The sequence below is a fragment of the Cibotium barometz genome, chromosome 46 (assembly GCF_041138505.1).
Source record: "Cibotium barometz isolate CiBa-2024 chromosome 46, ASM4113850v1, whole genome shotgun sequence".
NCBI lineage: Eukaryota > Viridiplantae > Streptophyta > Polypodiopsida > Cyatheales > Cibotiaceae > Cibotium > Cibotium barometz.
Genome location: NC_141091.1, coordinates 10252602 through 10280358, shown reverse-complemented (window position 1 = coordinate 10280358; position 27757 = coordinate 10252602). Strand labels below are relative to the sequence as shown.

Genomic DNA, 27757 nt, shown 5'->3' with positions numbered 1-27757 from the left:
GAGAGAGAGAACTACCATATACAAATCACAATGTGGGATATAACTATAGTGTATAATTATATGCATAGCGACACAGTTTGTGTCGCTATGCAATACAAATATTAATAAGTTTGTCAACCTTAAAATGTTGCTTAGTGACACAAAATGTGTTGCTAAGAATGTCATTATGTGACATGTTTGATGTGACATTGTTAGCAGCACATATTAGGGGGCCATAGTGATGCTAACAATGTTGCTATGGGAACCTCAACCTTGTAGTGTTTTTAGAGGAATGAAAAATGTCATTTTTAAAAGGACATGAAATGGATGTGATGATGATCTGGTGGTCTAGGTATTTAAAAGTAAGAAAGTGCAGTGATTATGAAGCTTGAATTATGATTTAGATATTAGAAAACTTATTTTTAGTCATAGGTAGGTAATGGGAGGGCTTTTTGGAGGGTAGTTACAAATTGGGGGGGCGGGGGGCAAAAAAAATCATTTTTTTTACTTGAGAGCAAAAAAGAAATGAGAAGTGTTGTATCATTGGATCAAGTCAATCATGATTAAAATAGATGCCTCAAAACTATCTAAGATCATAAAAGGTTGAGCAAAAAAAAAAGGTGGATCTAGTGAGCCAACAAGGTTTAGTTTTTGACTAATAAGAGAGTCACATGTAAGGAATTACATGCTCCAATCTTTCCAAAAAAAACAAAAACTGAACTTCGTGTCTATAGGGAGGCATTTAGCTTTCTAGATTGGGGAACACACCTTCTATAACATAACCCTCTTATTACAATATGTTTCTCCTTTTTAACCACATATATCACTTTCTCAATTTCAAAACGCTGCAAAATTTAAAATCCATTTAATTATAAGTTAACTGGAAAATCAAGAAAGCAGTACGTAAAACAACTTCACAGGATAAACATACCATTAATGGGATATTTTGTAGGTTCTTCTGTTAAGTATAGCTGGGATTGAGCGAGATATTTCTCTGTCAGTAGGGCTAATTGATATAGCTTCTGTTAGTAAAGGTTTAGCGAATGCTTATTCGATCAGTACCTATCTGTACAAGATTAACGACAACCCCACCTCCCTCCACATGGGCAAAGGAGGTGGGGCTATTTCAAAATACCCACTCCTCTCGCAAGCGTGAAGTTCATGCTCGCATTTGAAAATACCCACTCCTCCTGCGACGTGATGCTCTTCCCGGGTCCAATCAGTTGCTTACTGTTCCATTCATCCTGCTGTTCTAGTCGTTTCATCACCTCCAGGTTGCCTGTTGTTCTAGTTGTCTCATCACGTCAGGGTCTCGCCTTGAGCTCTACCTCCACAGGTATCAAGAGAGGTATCAAGAGGTTTCGCCTCTGAAGCCATGTTGGCAAGGACCCTATTGATCATGAGGCCAGCCCCTTCGATAAGGGCAAGCACGACACCGCCCCCAGTTGACAAGGACCCTGTTCTTAGATTTTTTCTCACCCTGACTGTGCAACCTCTGAAGCCATGTTGGCAAGGACCCTGTTGATCATGAGGCCAACCCCTTCGATAAGGGCAAGCAGGACACCGCCCCCAGTTGACAAAGGACCCTGTTCTCAGCTTTTTGCTCACCCTGACTATGCAACCTCTGAAGCCATGTTGGCAAGGACCCTGTTGATCATGAGCCATCCCCTTAGATAAGGGCAAGCAGGACACTGCCCCCAGTTGACAAGGACCCTGTTCTCAGCTTTTTGCTCACCCTGATTGTGCAACCTCTGAAGCCATGTTGGCAAGGACCTTGTTGATCATGAGGCCATCCCCTTTGATAAGGGCAAGCAAGACACCACCCCCACTTTGACAAGGACCCTGTTCTCAGCTTTTTTCTCACCCTCACTGTGCAACCTCTGAAGCCATGTTGGCAAGGACCCTGATGGTCATGAGGCCAGCCCCTTCGATAAGGGCAAGCAGGACACCGCCTCCCTAGTTGACAAGGACCCTGTTCTCAGCTTTTTGCTCACCCTAACTACGTAACCTCTGAAGCCATGTTGACAAGGACGCCCAGTTCTCAGCTTTTTGCTCACCCTGAGACTGTGCAAGGACCCTGTTGATCATGAGGCCAGCCCCCTCAATAAGGGCAAGCAGGACACCGCCCCATGGCGCATCTGTAGAAAGCCGCCCGTGGAACAATCGAACACAGAGAAGAGTTTCCCCCACGTGGTGAAGCTGCCACACACGCGTGGTGCATCCATCTCCCATCTCTCGCGCAGAGAAGCGCAGCCATCTCTCGCACAGACCCACAGGAGAGGCGCTCTCTCTGTTGATCATGAGGCTAGCCCACGCATGGCACATTCATATGTCACACGTAAGATTCCTCCCCAGCCTCTCAGGAAGTCCAGTATCTTCCCCTGTAATCAAATCCCTCTTCAGAAATATAAAAGATCTTGTTTCTACCTGTTCTGGCTTAGAGAGAGAAAATGGTCTAGAGAGAGAGGTTATTCAAATTTTGGATATTTTTGGATGGAAAAATATCTCTTCTTATTAAAATAAATTTCCCCGAAACAAAAGTTCAAAAAGATATTCAGAAGGTGCATTAGAAATCAATTATAATCTGTTCAAAAGGCCTTATCCTAGGAGTCCAGATTTTTGAAAAATTTTAAATTAAGGTTCTGAGGGGCCAATCAGATTCATCCAAATGTATGGACGAGATAAATGAAGAAAATCCCCCTAAAAATGAGTAAATACTCACATAAGAGGAAGAGTTGAAGGACAAGGATATTAGTTAAAAAAGAAGAGATAATTAGTGAAATGATGCATTTTTGACACCTCAGTGGGGGAATTCCCCTCATGAAGGAGGCGCCTATTTCACATGTATGGTTGAGTTTTAAACTCACAAAGAATGAGATATTTTCATCTTTTCTCTCTCCTGCTTCAACTAGATCCAAAAAGTGAGCTAAACTGACCTAAAAAATGGTCAAAATTGACCAAACTGATCTGGAAAATTCTAGAATCAGTTTGCTTGGTTAGAGGCTCACTTTTTCCTATAAATAGAAGCCTCCCTCTTTGTTAAATCTTAATAGTGTTTTATGCACTGTTACTCTGCTCCACCACCCCAGAGCCAAGAACTATGAATTTCTTAATAATTCATTAGTTTTTGACCTTTCCCTCTTCTAAAGAACTGGTGGCCACTCTTGTTGCAAACAAGAGTAGAACCCTCAAACCATCAAGCCAAAGAAAAGCTCTCAAAAATTTATGTAAGTTAGAAATCTTACTTTTTCTTGATTCTTTTAATGGTTTTCTAATTTTTGTTATCTTTAAAATGATAATCTGAAGCTATGCCTTCCTGGAAAGGCTTTCCCCCTCTCTCATTCTTAAATTCAGCCCTTCTTTATCCTAGTTAAGTAATCTAACTATTGGAATTAAACTTTTCATATTGTTTCTCTTTTAAAAGTGAATTTGATTAGTTAAGAGTGTTTAAAATCAATTGGGGAAATTTTTTAAGTAATTTTAAGTTAGAAAAAATTGAAAAATGGTCAACCATACAAAGGAGGTTATGGCACAATTTTCTAAAAATTGGTGAAATAAGTTTTATCTTTTATTATCCACCATATAGGAAGATGCATAAAGAAATTTATTTTTATTTCAAAAGAGTTATTCTCATCAATTTTTATTTTATGCATAGGAACATACATAAAGAAAATTATTTTTATTTCAAAAGAGTTATTCTCATCCATTTTCATTTTATGCATATAGGAAGATGCATAAAGAAATTTATTTTTATTTCAAAAGAGTTATTCATCAATTTTCATTTTATGCATATAGGAAGATGCGAAGATGCATAAAGAAATTTATTTTTATTTCAAAAGAGTTATTCTCATCAATTTTCATTTTATGCATAGGAAGATGCATAAAGAAATTTATTTTTATTTCAAAAGAGTTATTCTCATCAATTTTTATTTTATGCATAGGAAGATGCATAAAGTAATTTATTTTTTATTTCAAAAGAGTTATAGTCATCAACTTTCATTTCATGCATAGAAAGATGCATAAATAAATTTATTTTTATTTCAAAAAAGTTATTCTCATCAATTTCTATTTTACACATAGGAAGATGCATAAAGAAATTTTTTTTATTTCGAAAGAGTTATTCTCATCAATTTTTATTTTTGCATAGGAAGATGCATAAAGAAATTTATTTTTTATTTCAAAAGAGTTATTCTCATCAATTTTCATTTAATGCATAAAAAGATGCATAAAGAAATTATATTTTATTTCAAAATAGTTATTCTCATCAATTTCCATTTTATGCATAAGAAGATGCATAAAGAAACTTATTTTTTATTTCAAAAGAGTTATTCCCATCAATTTTCATTTTATGCATAGGAAGATGCATAAAGAAACTTATTTTTTATTTCAAAAGAGTTATTCTCATCAATTTTCATTTTATGCATAGGAAGATGTACAAAGAAATTTATTTTTATTCCAAAAGAGTTATTTTCATCAATTTTAATTTTAAGCAGAAATAGATGCATAAAGAATTTATTTTTATTCCAAAAGAGTTATTCTCATCAATTTTGATTTTAATACATAGAAATATGCATAAAGAAAAAAAAATATTTCAAAAGAGTTATTCTCATCAATTTTCATTTTATACATAGGAAGATGCATAAAGAAATTTATTTTTATTTCAAAAGAGTTATTCTCATCAATTTTCATTTTATGCATAGGAAGATGCATAAAGAAATTTATTTTTATTTATTCTCATCAATTTTCATTTTATGCAAAGGAAGATGCATATAGAAATTTATTTTTATTCTAAATGAGTTATTTTCATCAATTTTGATTTTATGCATAAAAAGATGCATAAAGAATTTATTTGTACTCCAAAAGAGTTATTCTCATCAATTTTGATTTTATGCGTAGAAAGATGCATAAAGAAATTTATTTTTTATTTCAAAAGAGTTATTGTCATCAATTTTGATTTTATGCATAGAAAGATGCATAAAGAAATTTATTTTCATTTCAAAAGAGTTATTCTCATCAATTTTCATTTTATGCATAGAAAGATGCATAAAGAACTTTATTTTTATTTCAAAAGAGTTATTCTCATCAATTTTCATTTTATGCATATAGGAAGATGCATAAAGAAATTTATTTTCATTTCAAAAGAGTTCTTCTCGTCAATTTTCATTTTATGCATATAGAAGATGAATAAAGAAAATTATTTTTATTTCAAAAGAGTTATTCTCATCAATTTTTATTTTATGCATAGGAAGATGCATAAAGAATTTTTTTTATTTCAAAAGAGTTATTCTCATCAATTTTCATTTTATGCATATAGGAAGATGCATAAAGATATTTATTTTTATTTCAAAAGAGTTATTCTCATCAATTTTCATTTTATGCATATAGGAAGATGCATAAAGAAATTTATTTTTAATTCAAAAGAGTTATTCTCATCAATTTTTATTTTATGCATTGGAAGATGCATAAAGAAATTTATTTTTATTTCAAAAGAGTTATTCTCATCAATTTTCATTTTATGCATAGGAAGATGCATAAAGAAATTTATTTTTTATTTCAAAAGAGTTATATGTTGGAATATGTGATCAATGTCATGGCCTAAGGTTAAGGCACACAATGAAATGTAAAAGGACCATGTAATATGAAGAGAATCTAGGTGAATGAAGGGTAAACCCCCACTTGGAAGAGGCGAGTTTTCAGAAGATGCTCTGGAGGCTATATTCTAGGGAGCCATGTGGGGGGTGATGGCCTTGGATGCCCTTGATGATATGTAAGCAATGATGTCACTCAACCTTGTACACTTTGGCTATAAAATGATGGCCCTTCTAATGAGAAAAATACGAATTTCTATGATATGTGAAGCTCCTCATTATGCTGCCATTTTGTTCCCTTAATTCTTGATTAAGTGCTAGTTAATTACCTTTTTGCTCATGTGACCACCATGGCTTATCTTGAACCACCATAGCTCATTTATCATCCCTTGCTCACATTAAGCTTGCATTATCACTCATTATGCTTTTACCAACATGGTATTAGAGCGAGGTTATCCTTAGGCATAGTAATTAACCACATTAATCATATTTCTCACTTTTGCAAGCTTTCCATTAAAGCTCCAACTCACCCCCTGCTGGTTTTTTGCTTCATACGGGCTCTATAATCCATCAAATCACAAGCTTCTTGATTCAAAAGAAAGCTTGCATCCGGCTCCACCATCGATGCCTAGCTCCATGTGAGCTCCCACGCAGTCTACGCAGCGCAATCGACTCTGCAACAGCACACTGTTTTTTGGCAAAATTCATCTAATTCGTGCTGTATGGTGAATGGTTTGCTAATTCCTCTTGTGAGCATAATGTTGATGCTATGAAGCCCCCACATATTGATTTTCATGAGCAATGGTCCACTGTAGCTGCTGTTTGAACTAATTTATCAATAGCAGTACATGCTGTGTTGCAGAGAAGATTTCCAGAGATTGAAGCAGCATCTTGACATGTTTGAGTGCTGAGTTTAAAGCCAACACCTTGGTTTTCACTTGGTTTAAAGCATTTTATGTTTCTCATTTGGGAAGAGCTTCATTCATTTGCTCAAAGCTCACTCTGTTTTTTGGGGCAGTTTTTCCTCTTTGAATTAATCACCTCCACTAATCATCATGTACTTAATAGTAATTATCTATTGTGATGACATTTTAATATGCATATTGAGTTGAATACCTCTTTGCAATCATGCCTTCGGATGCGGAATCATCTAATGAAGCTTATATCAAGAAATCATTGAAACCCAAAAGCAAAATTAGAAAACCTAGGATGAAAATCAAGTCTAGACCCAGTTATTATTACTATGCAAAGGCTTATGGGTTTGGGGAATTCTTGAGTAATAACATGCATCTATATGGTGAAGGGGGATTCTAGCTTTTAATACTTTGCATTGTTCAATTCCAATCATGAAGTCATCATCCTCTTTCATCAAGAAATTCAACGGTCATGACTTCCACACTTGGCAAGTCAAAATGAGGTTCTTACTAATGAAAGAAGGAGTTTGGGGCATAGTCAATGGTACTATACCTAAACCTGCCACACGAGAAGGAGAAGTCTCTTGGCAAACCAAGGATGAGAAAGCATTAGCTCTCATTGCCCTTGGAGTTGAAGATAGTTATATACATTACATTGGTAATGGAACATCTTCACAAATTGCTTGGAATTCATTGGATAAATCCTTTGGTGCTCAAGGCCTCCACAGCAAAATCAGTCTCAAAGTAGACTTTTACAGTCTAGAGTTCAAGGTTGATGAGACACTTGCGTCTCACATCAACACCATGAAGAGCTTGATGGCCCAGCTCGAAGCCATCAATGAGCTAGTCAAGGAGAGTGATGCCATAGCCATCCTCCTAAAGTCAATGCCATCCAAGTATGATACACTCATGCCGACCTTAAAGTACATGCAGGATCCCACTTTGGAGGGGATAGAGAGTGTTCTCTTGGAAGAAGAGAAGAAGTTGAAAGGTACGGCCATTGATCTTGTCTCAACCCAGGCATACCTTGTTCAAAAGCAAGTCGGCAAACCACTCCAATGTACACATTGTGGAAGGACAGGCCATCTTCTCAAGAATTGCTACTACAAAGACAAGCCAAAGCGAATGTGCACCAAATGTGGAAAGCCAGGTCACCTCGCCGACAAATGCTACACCAACCAGGCAAATATGGCAAGCACTTCGAATGATTCCGAAGAAGCAATTCAAGCATGTAACAATGTTACTACCTCTTTTGATGAAGCGGTAGATGCAGATTGGGCTTTCTAAAGCCAACAATGTTTATGCCCTCTCTTACCCAAATGTTTATGTATGGACACCTCTAACCACCGATGATGTAGGTTATGTGTTATTTTTATGATGCCCACAATATCTCTCAGTAGGCCATGTAGTCCTCAAGGGGGGATTGATGGGGTGTTGGGTCTCCATGACCAACAAATGATGATGATGCCCATGGATATGATGATGATGATGCTATGATGATGATGGGGTATGGGAGAGGAATGTTTTCATGTCATGCTATTTTCTTTTCGCAATGTAGAAGCCATGCTCCCTATGAGCTATGCTAACTTCTTTTATGTACTGTAGAGCTATACTCCTTATGAGTTAAGCTTCTTTTCTTTCATGTAATGTTTGGATCAAGGGAGGGCAATATACCATGCCATGATCAAGGGAGGGTGTTGGAATATGTGATCAATGTCATGGCCTAATTTTAAGGCACACAATGAAATGTAAAAGGACCATGTAATATGAAGAGAATCTAGGTGAATGAAGGGTAAACCCCCACTTGGAAGAGGCGAGTTTCAGAAGATGCTCTGGAGGCTATATTCTAGGGAGCCATGTGGGGGGAGATGGCCTTAGATGCCCTTGATGATATGTAAGCAATGATGTCACTCAACCTTGTACACTTTGGCTATAAAATGATGGCCCTTCTAATGAGAAAAATACAAATTTCTATGCTATGTGAAGCTCCTCATTATGCTTCCATTTTGTTTCCTTAATCCTTGATTAAGTACTAGTTAATTACCTTTTTGCTCATGTGACCACCATGGCTTATCTTGAACCTACATAGCTCATTTATCATCCCTTGCTCACATTAAGCTTGCATTATCACTCATTATGCTTTTACCAACATTATAGTCATGAACTTTCATTTTATGCATAGAAAGATGCATAAACAAATTTATTTTTATTTCAAAAGAGTTATTCTTATCGAAAGATGCATAAACAAATTTTTTTTATTTCAAAAGAGTTATTCTCATCAATTTTTATTATATGCATATGAAGATGCATAAAGAAATTTATTTTTATTTCGAAAGAGTTATTCTCATCAATTTTTATTTTATGCTTAGAAGATGCATAAAGAAATTTATTTTTTATTTCAAAAGAGTTATTCTCATCAATTTTCATTTTATGCATAAAAAGATGCATAAAGAAATTTTTTTTATTTCAAAAGAGTTATTCTCATCAATTTTCATTTTATGCATAAGAAGATGCATAAAGAAACTTTTTTTTTTATTTCAAAAGAGTTATTCTCATCAATTTTCATTTTATGCATAGGAAGACGCATAAAGAAACTTTTTTTTAATTTCAAAAGAGTTATTCTCATCAATTTTTATTTTATGCATAGGAAGATGCAAAAAGAAATTTATTTTTATTCCAAAAGAGTTATTTTTATCAATTTTAATTTTAAGCATAAATAGATGCATAAAGAATTTATTTTTATTCCAAAAGAGTTATTCTCATCAATTTTTTTTTATGCATAGAAATAAGCATAAAGGAAAAAAAATATTTCAGAAGAGTTATTCTCATCAATTTTCATTTTATTTCAAAAGAGTTATTCTCATAAATTTTCATTTTATGCATATAGGAAGATGCATAAAGAATTTTTTTTTAATTCTCATCAATTTTCATTTTATGCAGAGGAAGATGCATATAGAAATTGTTTTTTATTCTAAAAGTGTTATTTTGATCAATTTTTATTTTATGCATAAATAGATGCATAAAGAATTTATTTTTATTCCAAAAGAGTTATTCTCATCAATTTTGATTTTATGCGTAGAAAGATGCATAAAGAAACTTATTTTTTATTTCAAAAGAGTTATTGTCATCAATTTTCATTTTATGCATAGAAAGATGCATAAAGAAATTTATTTTCATTTCAAAAGAGTTATTCTCATCAATTTTCATTTTATGCATATAGGAAGATGTATAAAGAACTTTATTTTTCTTTCAAAAGAGTTATTCTTATCAATTTTCATTTTATGCATAGGAAGATGCATAAAGAATTTTTTTAAAAACTTCAAAAGAGTTATTCTCATTAATTTTCATTTTATGCATATAGGAAGATGCATAAAGAAATTTATTTTTATTTCAAAAGAGTTATTCTCATTAATTTTCATTTTCTGCATATAGGAAGATGCATAAAGAAATTTATTTTTATTTCAAAAGAGTTATTCTCATCAATTTTCATTTTATGCATAGGAAGATGCATAAAGAAATTTATTTTTACTCCAAAAGAGTTATTCTCATGAATTTTCATTTTATACATAGGAAGATGCATAAAGAAAAAAAAATTTAATTTCAAAAGAGTTATAGTCATCAACTTTCATTTTATGCATAGAAAGATGCATAAACAATTTTTTTTTTATTTCAAAAGAGTTATTCTCATCGAAAGACGCATAAACAAATTTTTTTTTATTTTAAAAGAGTTATTCTCATCAATTTTAATTTTATGCATATAGGAAGATGCATAAAGAAATTTATTTTTATTTCAAAAGAGTTATTCTCATCAGTTTTCATTTCATGCATAGGAAGATGCATAAAGAAATTTATTTTTTATTTCAAAAGAGTTATTCTCATCAATTTTTATTTTATGCATAAAAAGATGCATAAAGAAATTAATTTTTATTTCAAAAGAGTTATTCTCATCAATTTTCATTTTATGCATAGGAAGATGCATAAAGAAACTTATTTTTATTTCAAAAGAGTTATTCTCATCAATTTTCATTTCATGCATAGGAAGATGCATAAAGAAAATTATTTTTATTCCAAAAGAGTTATTTTCATCAGTTTTAATTTTAAGCATAAATAGATGCATAAAGAATTTTTTTTTATTCCAAAAGAGTTATTCTCATCAATTTTGATTTTATGCATGGAAATATGCATACAGAAAAAAAATTATTTCAAAAGAGTTATTCTCATCAATTTTCATTTTATACATAGGTAGATGTATAAATAAATTTATTTTTATTTCAAAAGAGCTATTCTCATCAATTTTTATTTTATGCATAGGAAGATGCATAAAGAAATTTATTTTTATTTATTCTCATCAATTTTCATTTTATGCAGAGGAAGATGCATAAAGAAACTTATTTTTATTCTAAAAGAGTTATTTTCATCAATTTTGATTTTATGCATAAATAGATGCATAAAGAATTTTTTTTTACTCCAAAAGAGTTATTCTCATCAATTTTGATTTTATGCATAGTCAAAAGAGTTTTTTTCATCAATTTTTATTTTATGCATAGAAAGATACATAAAGAAATTTATTTTCATTTCAAAAGAGTTATTCTCATCAATTTTCATTTAATGCATAGAAAGATGCATAAAGAACTTTATTTTCATTTCAAAAGAGTTATTCTCATCAATTTTCATTTTATGCATAGGAAGATGCATAAGGAAATTATTTTTATTCCAAAAGATTTATTTTCATCAATTTTCATTTTATGCATAAATAGATGCATAAAGAATTTATTTTTATTCCAAAAGAGTTATTCTCATCAATTTTGATTTCATGCAAAGAAGGATGCATAAAGAAATTTATTTTTAATTCAAAAGAGTTATTCTCCTTAAAATTTAAACTATGCATAAGTAGATGTGTAAAGAATCTTTATATCAAAAATATGGATTCTTTTGCATTCTAAGAATAGATGTAATGAGATGTGATGTGAATCATATAAATGAGAATGAATGGGTGGATAGATGTGATGTGAATCATATAAATGAGAATGAATGGGTGGATAGATGTGATGAGAATAGATGTGATGAGAATGTGAGGTGAATAGATGTGATGAGAAGTAATGTGAATCTGATAGATGGGAATGAATGGATGGATGGATGTGGATGTATGTGAAGAATAGAAGTGGATGTATGTTAAAGAATGGATGTGGATGTGTGTATGTGAAAGGATAGATGTGGATGTGTATGTGATAAGTATGGATGTGGGAGAATATATGTGGATGTAAATGTGATGGATATGAACGAGAATTGAAGCGATGAGATGTGATAAGGGATGTGAATGAATGATATAGGATGTGATGTGATGTGAATCAGGATGTGAATGAATGATATAGGATGTGAATGAATGATAAGGGATGTGAATGGATGTGATGTGATGTGAATCAGGATGTGAATAAATGATATAGGATGTGAATGAATGATATGGGATGTGAATGGATGTGAATGGATGTGATGTGATGTGATGTGATGTGAATCGGGATGTGAATGAATGATATAAGATGTGAATGGATGTGATGTGATGTGAATCGAGATGTGAATGAATGATAAGGGATGTAAATGGATGTGATGTGATGTGAATTGGGATGTGAATGAATGATATAGGATGTGAATGAATGATAAGGGATGTGTGAGATGTGATGTGAAATAAATGTGATAAGATACGATGTAAACTGGATAGATGTTAATGTATGTGAAGTGATGAGATATATGAGTAGATGCAAGTGGGTGAGATGTGATAAATGAGGAAATAAGTGATGAGATAGAAAAAGATGTGATTAGATGAGAATGGGAATGCTTATGAAATGAGGTGGATTGATGTATGGATAATGTGGATTGACGTGCATGGATGTTTGGATGATATGGATTGGTGTGTGTATGATGAGTGAATGATGTAGATTGATGTGGATGATGTCGATGGATGTATGGATGAGGTGGATTGATGTGTGGATAATGTGGATTGATGTGCATGGATGTTTGAATGATGTGGATTGATGTGTGGATTGATGTGGATGGATGTATTGATGATGTGGATTGATGTGTGGATGATGCGATTGGATGCGATTTGATGTAGGAATGATGTGATGTGATAGGGATCGATGATGAAAATAAAATTGTGGTAAGATGAAAAAAAGATGGGGTCTAATGTGAAAGGATGCGGAGTAATGAGAAAAGATGGAAATATCGTTAGAACTATATTTGTTTGTGAAATTTGTTTTTAAATGATTGTTTTATGTCAAGAATGCTGGGGAAGCATTTTGACCGTCTTGTGAATGAGGTCGTGGAGACCTATCTCTTAAAGTTGCAACTGCTGGAACAGAGAGTCGTCGGAGGATGTCTCGCGTAGCAAGGTCGGCCGAGGTGACCAGCCTCGGTTTGCTTAAATGGTGAGCTTCCGGTAGAGTGGATGAGAGACCAAGGAAGCGGCCTATGAGTGAAGCGCTAGGTGACGTGCGAAAGAAGGATCCTAGAGGGTACTGACCATACGGTGCTTGGGCTCTGGGTCACCGAAGATACCCACGAGTACGTCGCGGAAGATATTGGAACAAGGAGTAAGAGTTGTTTTCTAAATTCGGGTATGGATCTGGTTGATTGACCTTGCTGGTCTTCAATAGATGAGTCCATGGCTCTTTTATATGGATCTGTTGGTTGATCTTGCTGATCTTCAACGGAGATTTTATCTGGATATTTTTATGTGATTATATTGTCGGGTACTATGAGCTAGGAACTATTGAAAAGGCCCCTAAAGTGAATAGGTGGTGAGCATCCTGGTTGCCAATGATGCCATAGGTACATCGATGAAGGAAGGAATTGGAAATTAGGATTGAACTGGATAATCAGAGGATTATGATCAGTAACACTATGGTTTCATTAAATGATTATTTTAAAGATTGTTGAATCTGTGAAAAAGACAAGTTCATATTGGGTGTGTAAGTGGTGTGAATAGTTTTATATTTGTATGAATATCCGGCTAGGGGGCCTGGGAACTCTTAACCAAATTCCTAATTGGATCCCATCACTACAGTGGTTGGGCGGTTGGCTAACCCATGGGACTGGGATGGGGTTAGGCTGGACTGATGGATCCGTAAATCGAGACTCAATTTCTGTATAGTACAATAGATGAGGTAAATCCTGGTTAAAAATTATTCTATGGAAAAGGATCAACGGCTGTGTCTCTCAATGAGGAAAAAAGCATTGATCTCTATGATCCAAGTACAATCTTTTCCCTGATCTGATTATGGAACTTACGAGTTTGGTCAGATTAGTTCAGTTAGTTTAGGCTTTTGACTACGTTAGAGAAAAGTTATCCTGGAGGAATCGCCCGTACTTTCCAGGCAAGGGAAGTATTTCCGATTAGTCTCTTGTCTTGATATCCGTGGGCGAGGCCCCAAGTGTGGGACCCTGCCCCATGCAAGAAGTGCTACTTCCGCTGCTAGCACCCCCAAATTTGTTGCGTAGTGGGGTCAAGGATTTTACAGCTGGTATCAAAGCAAATTGGCTAATGAGGATCAACTGAGAAGCCAAAAATGTCAAAAATTTATGAAGAAGTAGTAAAAGGTTGTAATTGTGTGATAAAATTGATACAAATTAATATTCAAACTGAAATTTGTAAATTGGTAATTGGGTCTTCAGATGGAAGTACCGTAATTGTATGGAATCCCTGACTTGCTTAAGGCCTAGACATGATGGTATTTACCTTATAGTTCCAAGGACCGTGACTACCCGTATTATATATCGAGGGTATAACTGCAGCTCTTTACTGGTAGTATATACGAGTAAATCCAAGACTTGAAATTGTAAGCATTAATACTATCTAGATGATGAATTCGAATGTGGTTGATATGATTTTAAATTCTGATTGAGAACTGATGAGTTGATTTGGATTCTAATTGAAAAATGAAGATTTCTGAATTTTGACTGAATTGTAATAGCTAAGCAAAACCACAATAGGATGAATGGGATGAGTCCCTGTGATAATGTTCGTAGCTGGAATGATGTTAATGACTTCAGCAAATCACTTTGAGATTAGTGGATTTTGCTGGCAGATTACTGCTGTTAACATGACCCTGTGGGGTGGATCAAGTTAAGGGGTGTCAAATTAAAACTCAGTAAAATTGAAAATTTGCATGGCGGACTGTTCAGATAGAAATCTCGGTCTAATGGACCATTATAGTGATAAGGATTGAATGTTACGATCTGAGTGAGTTATTATCTGATGATGAGTTTTATATAAGGGATCTTTATCCCAAGATTCTATTGGGTTCTCCAGACTATAAGGAACCCAGAATCAGTTGGATCTTAAGGAAAAGAATTCTCCTCTAGTTTTGCGAGATGAGGACATCTCGCGTTTTTTAGGTGGGGTAGAATGTAAGATTCCTCCCCAGCCTCTCAGGATGTCTAGTATCTTCCCCTGTAATCAAATTCCTCTTCAGAAATATAAAAGATCTTGTTTCTACCTCTTTTGGCTTAGAGAGAGAAAATATTCTAGAGAGAGAGGTTATTCAGATTTCGGATATTTTTGGATGGAAAAATATATCTTCTTATTAAAATAAATTCCCCCAAAACAGAAGTTCAAAAAGATATTCAGAAGGTGTATTAGAAATCAATTATAATCTATTCAAAAGGCCTTATCCTGGGTCTAAATTTTTGAAAATTTTTAAATTAAGGTTCTGAGGGGCCAATCAGATTCATCCAAATGTATGGAGGAGATAAATGAAGAAATAAAGAAAATCTCCCTAAAAATGAGTAAATACTCACATAAGACGAAGAGTTGACTAAGGACAAGGATATTAGTTAAAAAAGAAGAGATATTTAGTGAAATGATGCATTTTTGACACCTCAGTGTGGGAGAATTCCCCTCATGAAGGAGGTGCCTATTTCACATGTGTGGTTGAGTTTTAAACTCACAAATAGTGAGATATTTTCATCTTTTCTCTCTCCTGCTTCAACTAGATCCAAAAAGTGAGCTAAACTGACCTAAAAAATGGTCAAAAATTGATCAAACTGATCTTGAAAATTCTAGAATCAGTTTGCTTGGTTAGAGGCTCACTTTTTCCTATAAATAGAAGCCTGTCCCTTTGTTAAAGCTTAATAGTGTTTTATGTACTGTTACTCTGCTCCACCCCAAAGCCAAGAACTATGAATTTCTTAATAATTCATTAGTTTTTGACCTTTCCCTCTTCTAAAGAATTGGAGGCCACTCTTGTTGCAAACAAGAGTAGATCCCTCAAACCATCAAGCCAAAGGAAAGCTCTCAGAAATTTATGTAAGTTAGAAATCTTACTTTTTCTTTATTCTTTTAATGGTTTTCTAGTTTTTGTTATCTTTAAAATGATAATCTGAAGCTATGCCTTGCTGGAAAGGCTTTCCCCCTCTCTCATTCTTAAATTCAACCTAGTTAAGTAATCTAACTATTGATGTGAATCGAGATGTGAATGAATGATATAGGATGTGAATGAATGATAAGGGATGTGAATATATGTGATGTGATGTGAATCGGGATGTGAATGAATGATAAGGGATGTAAATGGATGTGATGTGATGTGAATCGGGATGTGAACGAATGATAAGGGATGTGAATGGATGTGATGTGATGTGAATCGAGATGTGAATCAATGATATAGGATGTGAATGAATGATAAGGGATGTGAATGGATGTGATGTGTTGTGAATCCGGATGTGAATGAATGATAAGGGACATGAATGAATGTGTTAGCATGTGAATCAGGATGTGAATGAATGAGATGTGATGTGAAATGAATGTGATAAGATGCGACGTAAACTGGATAGATGTTAATGTATGTGAAGTGATGAGATATATGAGTAGCAAGTGGGTGAGATGTGATGAGGATAAATGAGGAAATAAGTGATGAGATAGAAAAAGATGTGATTAGATGAGAAGGGGAATGCTTATGAAATGGGGTGGATTGATGTGTGGATAATGTGGATTGATGTGCATGGATGTTTGGATGAGGATAAATGAGGAAAAAAGTGATGAGATAGAAAAAGATGTGATTAGATGAGAATGGGAATGCTTATGAAATGAGGTGGATTGATGTGTGGGTGAGATGTGATGAGGATAAATGAGGAAATAAGTGATGAGATAGAGAAAGATGTGATTAGATGAGAATGGGAATGCTTATGACATGAGGTGGATTGATGTGTGGATAATGTGGATTGATGTGCATGGATGTTTGGATGATATGGATTGGTGTGTGTATGATGAGTGAATGATGTGGATTGATGTGGATGGATGTATGGATGAGGTGGATTGATGTGTGGATAATGTGGATTGATGTGCATGGATGTTTGATTGATGTGCATGGATGTTTGAATGATGTGGATTGACGTGTGGATTGATGTGGATGGATGTATGGATGATGTGGATTGATGTGTGGATGATGCGATTGGATGTGATTTGATGTAGGAACGATGTGATGTGATAGGGATCGATGATGAAAATAAAATTGTGGTAAGATGAAAAAAAGATGGGGTCTAATGTGAAAGGATGCGGAGTAATGAGAAAAGATGGAAATATCATTGGAACTGTATTTGTTTGTGAAATTTATTTTTAAATGACTGTTTTATGTCAAGAATGATGGGGAAGCATTTTGACCGTCTTGTGAATGAGGTCGTGGAGACCTATCTGTTAAAGTTGCAACTGTTGAGATGGAGAGTCATCGGAGGACGTCTTGCGTGTAGCAAGGTCGACCGAGGTAGCTTCCGGTACAGTGGATGAGGGACTAAGGAAGGGGCCTATGAGTGAAGCGCTAGGTGACTAGCGAAGGATCCTAGAGGGTGCTGACCATACGGTGCTCGGGCTCTGGGTCGCCGAAGATACCCACAAGTACGTCGGGGAAGATATTGGAACAAGGAGTAAGACTTGTTTTTTGAATTCGGGTATGGATCTGGTGATTGACCTTGCTAGTTCTCAACGGATGAGTCCATGGCTCTTTTATATGGATCTGTTGGTTGATCTTGCTGATCTTCAACGAAGATTTCATCTGGATATTTTTATGTGATTATATTGTCGGGTACTATGAGCTAGGAACTATTGAAAAGGCCCCTGAGTGAACATGTGGTGAGCGTTCTGGTTGCTAATGATGCCATAGGTACACCGATGAAGGAAGGAATCGGAAATTAGGATTCAACTCGATAATTAGAGGATTATGATTAGTAACACTATGGTTTCATTAAATGATTGTTTTAAAGATTGTTGAATCTGTGAAAAAGACAAGTTCATATTGGGTGTGTAAGTGGTGTGAATAGTTTTATGTTTGCATGAATATCCGGCTAGGGGGCTTGGGAACTCTTTTCATTGGTACTCAAGACAAAACCTAACCAAATTCCTAATTGGATCCCATCACTAGAGTGGTTGGGCGGTTGGCTAACCCGTGGGACTAGATGGGGTTAGGCTGGACTGATGGATCCGTAAATCGAGACTCAATTTCTGTATAGTACGATAGATGAGGTAAATCCTGGTTAAAATTATTCTATGGAAAAGAATCAACGGCTGTGCCTCTCAATGAGGAAAAAAGCGTTGATCTCTATGATCCAAGTACAATCTTTTCCCTAATCCGATTATGCTTCATCGCTTCTTGGAAGTATGGCTCGTACAAAGCAAACTGTGAGTGAGGATGGTTTACCCACCAGATTCCTCCCTTCCTAAACAGCAAGCCAAAGCCAGAGCCAAAGCCAAAGGCAACAACTTCTAAACAACCATTAGAGAAGAAACCAATAAAGGGTAGAACCAATTTATCTAAGGCAAGAACTTTCCTTCAGAGAAAAGAAATTGTTTGCTGAGACAAGGCAAGCAAAAAAGTCTACACATCTTCTCATCCCTAGAGCACCATTCCTGAGAATTGTAAGAATAGTAAGTGACAGTATCAAAGGCAAGGACATTATAGATGGCAGAGCAGTGCAGTGGCATGTCTTCAAGAAGCTTTTAAAGACTATATTATAGACTTCATGAATGATAGCTTCTATGTGTAACCCATGCAAGAAGAGTCGGACAGGGACATGACACTTGTTAGCAGGGTGAGGTACAGGTTTGACAAATTTCTTCACACCTTGCCAATGAGGGATAAGAAGCCTTTGAGATCCTCACAATTCCCCCAGCATTGAAAAGGAAATCAAAGGCAAAGAGGAGGTGAAGGAAAGGAGGAGGAGGAGGAGTTGAAGGAAAAGGTCTCACATGTGCATGATAGCTTAGAGACCCTTGTGCAGTTGGAGAAAGCCAATTCTCAGAGGCTTGCCCAAGTACTAGGGAAGCTTATCTACAATGTTGGCACAGTGGAGAAAGACTATCTCTATATTGCACCTGGGGAAATTTACATGCTTGTAGAGAAGGATCGGGAGATCAATGATAATGTTTTTCTCATGTGTTTAAGGTATGACTACATTTTTCACATATGTTTAAGGTATGACTACATTTTTCTCATGTGTTTAAGGTATGACTACATTTTTCACATATGTTTATTTTCACATATGTTTATTTTCTCATATGTTAATTATGTAAGAATATTTTCTATTTTGTTTATTTTTCCTTTATAAACTCTTTCAGGGCACTTATGAGAAATATTCATTTGTGATCTCTTAGTGTCCCCTGCATTGATTGATATGAAGAAGAAGACTTCCGAGCTGACATCCTATTTCAAGCCAATGAAAATAAGAACATTTGTTTTGTTGTTTTGCCATATGTAGAGAGGTTCGTCTCTAACTGATGATTCCTATGTGTTTAAATATTTGACATACGATATTTGCTTTCTTAAGTATTTCTTTTACTTTTTTCCAATGGACACTAGAGTGCTGTGTTATTAATCTTCTAGAAGGAGTGTTATTTTCATGATTAGCCTAATTGGAATACATGGGCAAATTAAATTGTAAATAGTTCTCCTTAATAACTTGAATATTGATCTTCCTTCTAAGCTTTATACTTTATTTTTTCTTATATTCAAATTTAATTTTTAATAGGGCATGTACGAGAGCTATTGCGGCTATTAAAGATAAATTTCCAAATTTGAAAAAGGAGGTAGAGTATAAGTTTCTGAATTAGCCAGTGGCTTTACAAAAAGATTCTACCTCATGTGAATGATATGTTATTTCCAATGTGTGGAAATATATTTTGTCTAAATATACCGAGATTGATAGTAGCGTAGGTTAAGTTAAAAACCCACTATTTTTGCAATAAATCTTTACTTAATTTTTTAACTTATTTTCTATAGTTCTTGGTTTTTAAATCTGAGAAATTTTCTTAATTTGACAGACTCTTGGATCTTACGAGTTTTGGATGTGGATGGAGTGTTCGTGAAAGAGCTATCAATATTATTTTGAGTAATTCAATTACTTCGAATGATCCAGATTCTCCACTACCCCCAAGGCAAGCCTCTTCATCTAAGAAGAAGAAGAAAATGCATGTACATTCACCGCTAAAGCATTTTATGTTTAAGCAAGGAACTCTACATAAAGAAACCAAGGGTTCTCCTCAACAAGGCACACATAAAGAAAAGGGTATTAAATCAAGAAGTGCCTCAAAGAAAAATTGTCCTTAAGTGGGTGCCAAGAAGGGTGTTGGCAAGAAAGCTAAGAAGGAACTCAAGTTTGCTAGTAAGAATAACCAAAAACAGTCCAAGGATATAGACATGGAGACAAAGGAGGCCACAAAACCAGAGAAGACAAAGGGAGACATGGAGACAAAACCAGAGGCTCCAGATGGAGACAAAATAGAAAGCTTCATTCTTCTCCCTATTTATCATTGTAAATATTTATAAATTTTCTTCTAATTTTATAATCTTTTTTGTAAAGATTGAAAAATTCTATTCTCTTTTTATGATGTTCTTTTACTTAAAACACATTTGTACTTAAATTTTTCAAGGTAGAAACATGAGTTTGTAATGGTTTTGAGATATTGTGCCATAATTATCATCTCGTGACTCGAGTACATCTCTAAAAGAAAAATATTAGAACTCTTCAAGGGGTTCATAAAAAGAGCTCTAAATATTGTAATTCTAAAAGAACAACATAAAAAATTACAAAGGCACAGCAATTACAAGACAAAACTTTTCATTGATGAATTACATACGTAAATTTACAAAATCCCAAGAGTCCAAGGAAAATATTATAATTCTAAATAGACTTCATTAAAAAACTCTAAAGCTTTCTTATTAAGTCATGCTTATACAATCATATTCCCAATCAGCATCTACTAAGATCTTTGACTTCAAGTCTGCAATCAAGGTGAACGAATTCGTATGCAAAGATGCCGCCATTGCGAGTGCGGAGGACTTCGCGTCTTCGTTCATCGCCAAGGCCGGCAAGACATCCAACCGCTTGGGATCGGCCGTCACTCTGGCCAACGTGGCCAACTTCCCGGGCGTCAACACCTTCGGCATCTCCATGGCCCGCATCGACTTCGCGGCGGGCGGCGGCCTCAACCCGCCGCACGTCCACCCTCGGGCGTCCGAGCTTCTGTACGTGGAGGAGGGATCCCTGTATGTGGGCTTTGTCACCACCGAAAACAAGCTCTTCTCCAAGACCATAAGGCAGGGGGAGCTCTTCATCTTCCCCAGAGGGCTTGTGCACTTCCAGCTCAACGTGGGTGGCAACGAGCCCGCCGTGGCTATTTCTGCCCTCACCAGCCAGAACCCCGGCACCTCGTAGGTCGCCAAGGCCGCCTTCGCATCCAACCCGGCCATCGATGATGCGGTCCTGGCCAAGGCCTTCCAGATCAGCGACGAGGAGGTGGAGCATCTGAAGGACATCATTCGCAAGACCTAGAATAGAGGTTGGAGGCTGGGCTTCAGCCAATAGGCATTCTCTCTCTCTCTCTCTCTCAGTCTACTCGTCTCTCAGCCAATAAGCATTCTCTCTCTCTCTCTCTCTCAGCCAATAAGCATTATAAGCGATGTCAATTTGCAAACCAGTTAGCCACGTTGTCCAAAGATAATTCAGGTGTATCCCTGATCTAACCAAGGACAAGGTAGTACCATTTAAAGGGGTATTCACAGGTTGAATAGAAAAAGGGTATGTTTTACTCATTAAAAAATCACAAATAAGGGATTTTTAAAAAATAGGCCTTGAACGCACATGATACATAGGGTTTACTTATAGTGAACCCCCTAAGGCCACAATCCACATCACTCAAGCAATGCTCAAAAATTTTATCTATTACTCATTGTCAAACCATAATCAATAGAATGGAGACTTAACAGAGGCCACACAATAACTTCTCGTGGTTTGCTTACTAGTATTACTGCCTTACAATGACAACATATTCACTCCACTATACCTACACATAATAACTTACAATCCATCTCACTCAAACCCACTACCTACACATAATAACTTGTAAAAACAAAACCAACACGATGTAGATAGGTAATGATTATGCAATGCTTTGTGGCTTCTCTCTAGTCACTCTCTATTGAGTTATTAGTACTAAATAAAGTTTCTTATCATTTCGAATTTCTAACTTACTTTAAGATTCTCACTATGAAAACAAAATAGCTATACTCGTTAAAATTCTACAATGTTTATGTTAATATATAAATAAAGTATAAACTGTTGAATGAATTTTTCAATAGCAAAAATTTCATTTGAAAAGTAGGATCACTTTGGTTGGATCTAAAAAGTTATTTATAAACTAATAGTTAATGTACATGTATCTTTTTGAATATGACCAAGACATAAGAGTAGGTGTGAAAAGGTGCCATTCACGTATCGAGCTTTAAAGAGTTGTGAAGAGTGTGAGCCTACACACTCCTCACAACTCTTTAAAGCTCGATACATGAATGGCACCTTTTCACACCTACTCTTATGTCCTGGTCATAGAAGGCTCCACACCTTTTCACACACAACTTTGTGAAGAGTGTCTACATATAGAAGACTCCACACTCTTCACAACTCTTTAAAGCTCGATGCGTGAATGGCACCTTTTCAGATTCTGGTGTGGAGATCTTTTAACACTGAATTATATCAGATCTGATGATAGGCGATGTCAATTTGCAAACCAGTCAGCCACGTTGTCCAAAGATAATTCAGGTGTATCCCTGATCTAACCAAGGACAAAAGAGCAATTTCGCCTTCATGATAGCATACTCACACATGTTAGATTGTCCGACAGAGGTCTTCCTGATAGACAGACTCGCTTGCAAATCAGAAAGCGAGATGTTCATTTTGGGGGGGGAGAGAGAGAGAGAGAGAGAGAGAGAGAGAGAGAGAGAGAAAGGGGGATCTTCCTTCCTCTTGAACGCAGGCATTTTGAGATTCTGCTCATCAGAGAGGGACATCAAGATAGAAACGAGAGAGGGTTATTTCACGAGGCTGGTTATTTAATAAATGCACCATAAGGTACTACATGCTCCTTCGTGCTCAGCCCCCTCCTCTCTCTTTCACCTCTCCCCTCTGCAAAAGGCAAAACACAAGACTCTCCTCTGCAAAGGCCAAGTGAACGTAGACGTCGTTTCAGTTTATTTGATTAAGGCTTTAAAAAAACCTTAATTTCAGTTTCTTTGCTTTCTAATGTTTCCACTCAAAGGTAACCCCAAAAAAGAAAAAAAAGCCATCAACTAGTTAATTGAATTTCTTTTTTCACTCATGGTAGGCCCCTACTCAAAGAGATACATGTACATTAAACTATTAGTTTATAAAGGGTGAGATACGCATTGAAAACAAATAGTTGTATGCCTTTCCAATGTCTTCACAAAGAACCCGCATCCGCATTGCTAGCAGCGAAAGAATAAAAGTGAGCTGATCGCAGGCTGAGTGATCCAGAGTGCGTCATGGAGATAAGCCCACCGCCAGGTTGCACGGTGGTGAGTAAGACCTGCCATCTGAAAGCCTGAGAGGGGCACTGCATCTGCGTGTACACCGATCGAGCTAAGCAAAGGTCGTGAATAAGACCTATCGTCTACAAGCTTGAGAGGGTCACGGTACCTGCTTGTGCAGCACTCCTACATAAAGTAGCGGGCAGTGAGCGGAGCTAGCAAAGCAACAGCCACCTAGCTTTCTGCCCACCATGGGGTTTTGTTACAGTGATCCTCCCCTCCCCTTGTTGGTGCTTGCAGTAGTCTTATCACTTGGCCCTTCGCTTCTCGTGGCCAACGATGCAGACGCTCTCCAGGACATCTGTGTCGCAGACGTCAAGTCCGCAATCAAGGTGAACGGATTCGTATGCAAAGATGCCGCCATTGCGACTGCGGAGGACTTCGCGTCTTCGTTCATCGCCAAGGCCGGCAAGACATCCAACCGCTTGGGATCGGCCGTCACTCTGGCCAACGTGGCCAACTTCCCGGGCGTCAACACCTTCGGCATCTCCATGGCCCGCATCGACTTCGCGGCGGGCGGCGGCCTCAACCCGCCGCACGTCCACCCTCGGGCGTCCGAGCTTCTGTACGTGGAGGAGGGATCCCTATATGTGGGCTTTGTCACCACCGAAAACAAGCTCTTCTCCAAGACCATAAGGCAGGGGGAGCTCTTCATCTTCCCCAAAGGGCTTGTGCACTTCCAGCTCAACGTGGGCGGCAACGAGCCCGCCGTGGCTATTTCCGCCCTCACCAGCCAGAACCCCGGCACCTCGCAGGTCGCCAAGGCCACCTTCGCATCCAACCCGGCCATCGATGATGCTGTCCTGGCCAAGGCCTTCCAAATCAGCGACGAGGAGGTGGAGCATTTGAAGAACGTCATTCGCAAGAGCTAGAATATAGGTTGAAGGCTGGGCTTCTAGCCATGACTACATGGTATAACATTATCCTATAGGGCTATCTTGATCATTTATTTTTTTACTAATAAACCTTAATTTTTAACTAATAAACCTAGTACTTGGTCAACTCTTCATCTTATGTGACCACCTAAAAATGCTTTAAATTTTTGCAGAATTTTGAAGCTTATAAATAAAATTAACGAGTAAAAGTGAAACTTGTAGGTTCCTTCGTCCCCCAAAATATGAGTCCACATTTTTGGGCATGTCCGTATATGTGGCACTTTTTTTCTCAACCATTTATACTCTTAGATAACTTAATGCATCAATTTTAGCGATGATCGCAAATAAAAGTTTCAAATTTCAAGAAACTAAGTGGTATGATCGTTCGCCTTCGATAAATAAAAGTTTCGACTTTCAAGAAACTAAGTGGTACATCTTTTTTTTGGAGAAATCCAAAGAAATTTATGAGTTGTCATTCAATTGGTGAGGGGAATCATGGGTCGCTCTCTCCCTCTCTCCATACACTTGGTGAGGAAAATCTTACATGGATTTAGCTCTCCCAGCCTATATAAGAGAACCATGGGCTTCGTTACCTTCATCTCTTGCACCCCCATAATCTCAAACACCCTACATTAGCAAAATCCACTGTTGAGTAGAGAAAAGACTCTCATGTATGTTATAATTTTCCATTGTTTGATCGATTATGCTTCAATAACATAGAGAGTCAAAGATAAGGTCTTCTACTATGGATATGAGCCTGGCATAGAATACCCAATTCAGTGGTCATTGCATCATATAGATTCATGAAGTTGATCCTGATATTGCTTGACCACAAGAAGGAGGCCATATAGCGTTTTGATAAGGAGATCTTGTGTTTTGATATAAATAGGGGTGCAATAGAGTGGCAAATTTTATATCACTATTCTTGTCTTTGGTGTTTACTTGATTATATGCATGTTACATTTGAAGACCATACGCACATCCCTAGGGGTCCATTAGAGTATCAAATTTATATTACTATGATTGTCTCTAGTGCTTACATGGCTATATAAATGTTACTTTTGAAGACCATAAACACGTCCTTCTAGACAACCCATCTATATTTTCGAAAAACACTAGGCAAGCTTCAATCAAGAAGAAATCATTATAGATTCAAGCTTGGTGAAAGGCTTTTAGGCCATGAAAAAGTTCTAACGATGGAACTTCCACCTTCCATCCAGTAGGGGAGATGCTAAACCCATTTTGGGATTAATAAAGGCACTCTCTATTACAAACAAGAGTAGCACAATAAGTTTCATGAAAAGGCACTATAAACGTTGTAAATATTATGAGAAAATATAGCAAATGATTAAGCTTATTAGTTAGGGTTTTAAGCCTTGGGCACCCAAGTGTGAATAACGACCAGTTGTATATATAAGCTACATTCTCATATAATACAATGACACAATCCCTCTTTTTCCTAAGTTCTTATCCTTGCTCTTTCTCTTGTGTGTATGAGAGAGAGAGAGAGAGAGAGAGAGAGAGAGAGAGAGAGTTGTGAGGAGATGCTTGTAATGTGAGTGTGGCTGCACCTGTGGATGTAATAAAAAACAAAGAAATCTCCTTGATGCTGCACCGCATAGCCTACAAGGAGATTTCTCTAGTTTTTTATTTGTACGTGTCTTAGCATTCAAAAATTGCCATGACAAAGTGCCAAACACTGGCATTTCTATCACGACTAGCTCCAAAAAGCATGCAATATAACTAAAGTAGAGACATACTTGCAAATAAACAAGAGACATACTTGCAAGATACTTGAAAAACAATTGTGTGTGTTTTTGAAACTATTTAGTACAAAAAGGAAAGGGGATGGTCCTAGGCTAGGTCATCCTCCTCATTGTCCCCGCATTGCTATTCTGGAATCCCATCATCTTCATGGTCTCCATAATATAAAAAATGAATACACACCATGTATCAATGTAAATATAATTCCACTAATATGATTTAGTTACTCATCTCTTCACCGACAAAGGCTCATGTTGCTTAAGTGATCCTGCTTGATGATGTTATTATCTAAAAAATGATTCCAAGCATCTATATCACAAGGGTTCCTATGGTAATTGACCTCCTCTACTTTACGTGGCCGATGACCCACAGTTTTCTCCTACATATAAGAGATAAAAGAGAAGTTTAGTTGCTTGCAAAATTAAGATAGAAGATAGGCATTTTGTAGTGGAGTGTACTTACGAATCTATATTTCCATGTATCCTTCGTGGTTGACCCCCAATGTACTGCTCCCTTCTGTTGTGGAGTTGCATTTGATGCGCTATGGTCAATCAAATCTTTATTTATAATATTGACATTATTTAATTACTTTCAAATACCTCGGGGGGCTCTCCAGTAGCCCGGATATACTGCTCCTCAGTAATCAACCCATCATTATAGAAGTGCCTCCATGTATCTCCTCTGCGATGGTGGCGGTGGTAGGCTGTCTCGACAGGAGTAGGGTACCTACCCACGATATCAAGCTACAAGATGACACAATTTGCGGAGGGGTTAGTACAAAGAAACAACCTCCTAATAAACTACATAAACAATATAATTTGAGATCGATACTTACGAATTGGGCCTCCCATGATTCAACACCCCCTGCTCCAAAATGCAGGCTTCCATATTGCTCCATTTGGATCCTTCGTGCCTCCACGTGCTGCAGACAGGGTTCCTCCTTCGCTGACTTCATTGCTTTCTTCCACTCATGCTTGTGAGCGGTGTGGGGCGGGCCCCTTGGTGGTTGACCTCCCTCGAGCTTGGCAAGCTCCGCTAGTGCATGCCTCTTAAGCGAAGATCTTTTATTGCTAAGTGTCGTAACAATCTTTGACTTGGCCCATTTATTTGTGAATTGAACATTGGGGGGGTTAGGATACCTAGAGCGAACAGCAGCAGCGAGGGTCTCATCAGCCAACCTCTTTGGATGATCTTTGTAGTGAATAAAGCAATCTCTGTAATTGTTAGCAATAGAGCGCATGAAGGCCATGATGTCCTTCCCCCGTGCATCCATCAAGATGCCTCCTGTCTAAGTGATGTCATAGTAGATCGTACCATCACCCGGAGGCACGTCTAAATCATCTGAATCATCCTCGTCCCCACCCCCACCCCTCCCAAAGCACTGTGCCATGCATCCTCCACCGCTCTTCCTGCTACTACGCCTGCTATTGTGTCGTGTCGAGCTAGTACGCTAGCCACTCGTAGTAGCTGGAGAAGCGACTCGACTGCACGGGAACACGTGGACCACTCGTAGCTAGAGAACCAAGTTTCAAATGTACGCCGACAGCTCTGCGAGGCAGAAGGGCCTCTTGATGACGGCATGGGGGAAGAGGCATAGGATGGCATGGGGGAAGGGGCTCAGCTATGTAGCCGGCTGGGCTATGTTGACTCCGCTGGGGTAATCTCAGCTGGTGTGGGGTTGGGGTGGTTTGGAGTCTATAGTGCCGACTCCTGGGGGGTGTTTAGAGTATCCGTCATGTAGCTGTATAACTCCCCTGGACTAGGAGGGTGCCCCAAAA

At 37.0% G+C, this 27757-nt stretch overlaps 2 protein-coding genes and 1 pseudogene across 2 annotated transcripts in view; 2 read left to right on the top strand and 1 right to left on the bottom strand.

The window, feature by feature from the left end:
• Window positions 1–683: 683 nt before the first annotated feature.
• LOC147611859 (germin-like protein 5-1) overlaps window positions 684–27757 on the bottom strand; it is a 34832-nt gene continuing 7758 nt past the window's right edge. The window contains exons 2-3 of the mRNA XM_086783738.1: window positions 911–926; window positions 684–824 (exon numbers count right to left, since the gene is read on the bottom strand). Of these exons, the coding sequence (XP_086639864.1) occupies window positions 925–926 (2 nt within the window). The 3' untranslated portion in view covers window positions 684–824; window positions 911–924. The remainder of the gene's footprint in view (window positions 825–910; window positions 927–27757) is intronic.
• Window positions 20687–21348, top strand: LOC147611861 (putative germin-like protein 2-3; annotated as a pseudogene).
• Window positions 23480–24283, top strand: LOC147611860 (germin-like protein 5-1). The gene has a single exon (XM_086784211.1). It carries the CDS (start codon window positions 23532–23534, stop codon window positions 24210–24212), a length of 681 nt encoding a protein of 226 aa, XP_086640337.1. The 5' UTR covers window positions 23480–23531; the 3' UTR covers window positions 24213–24283.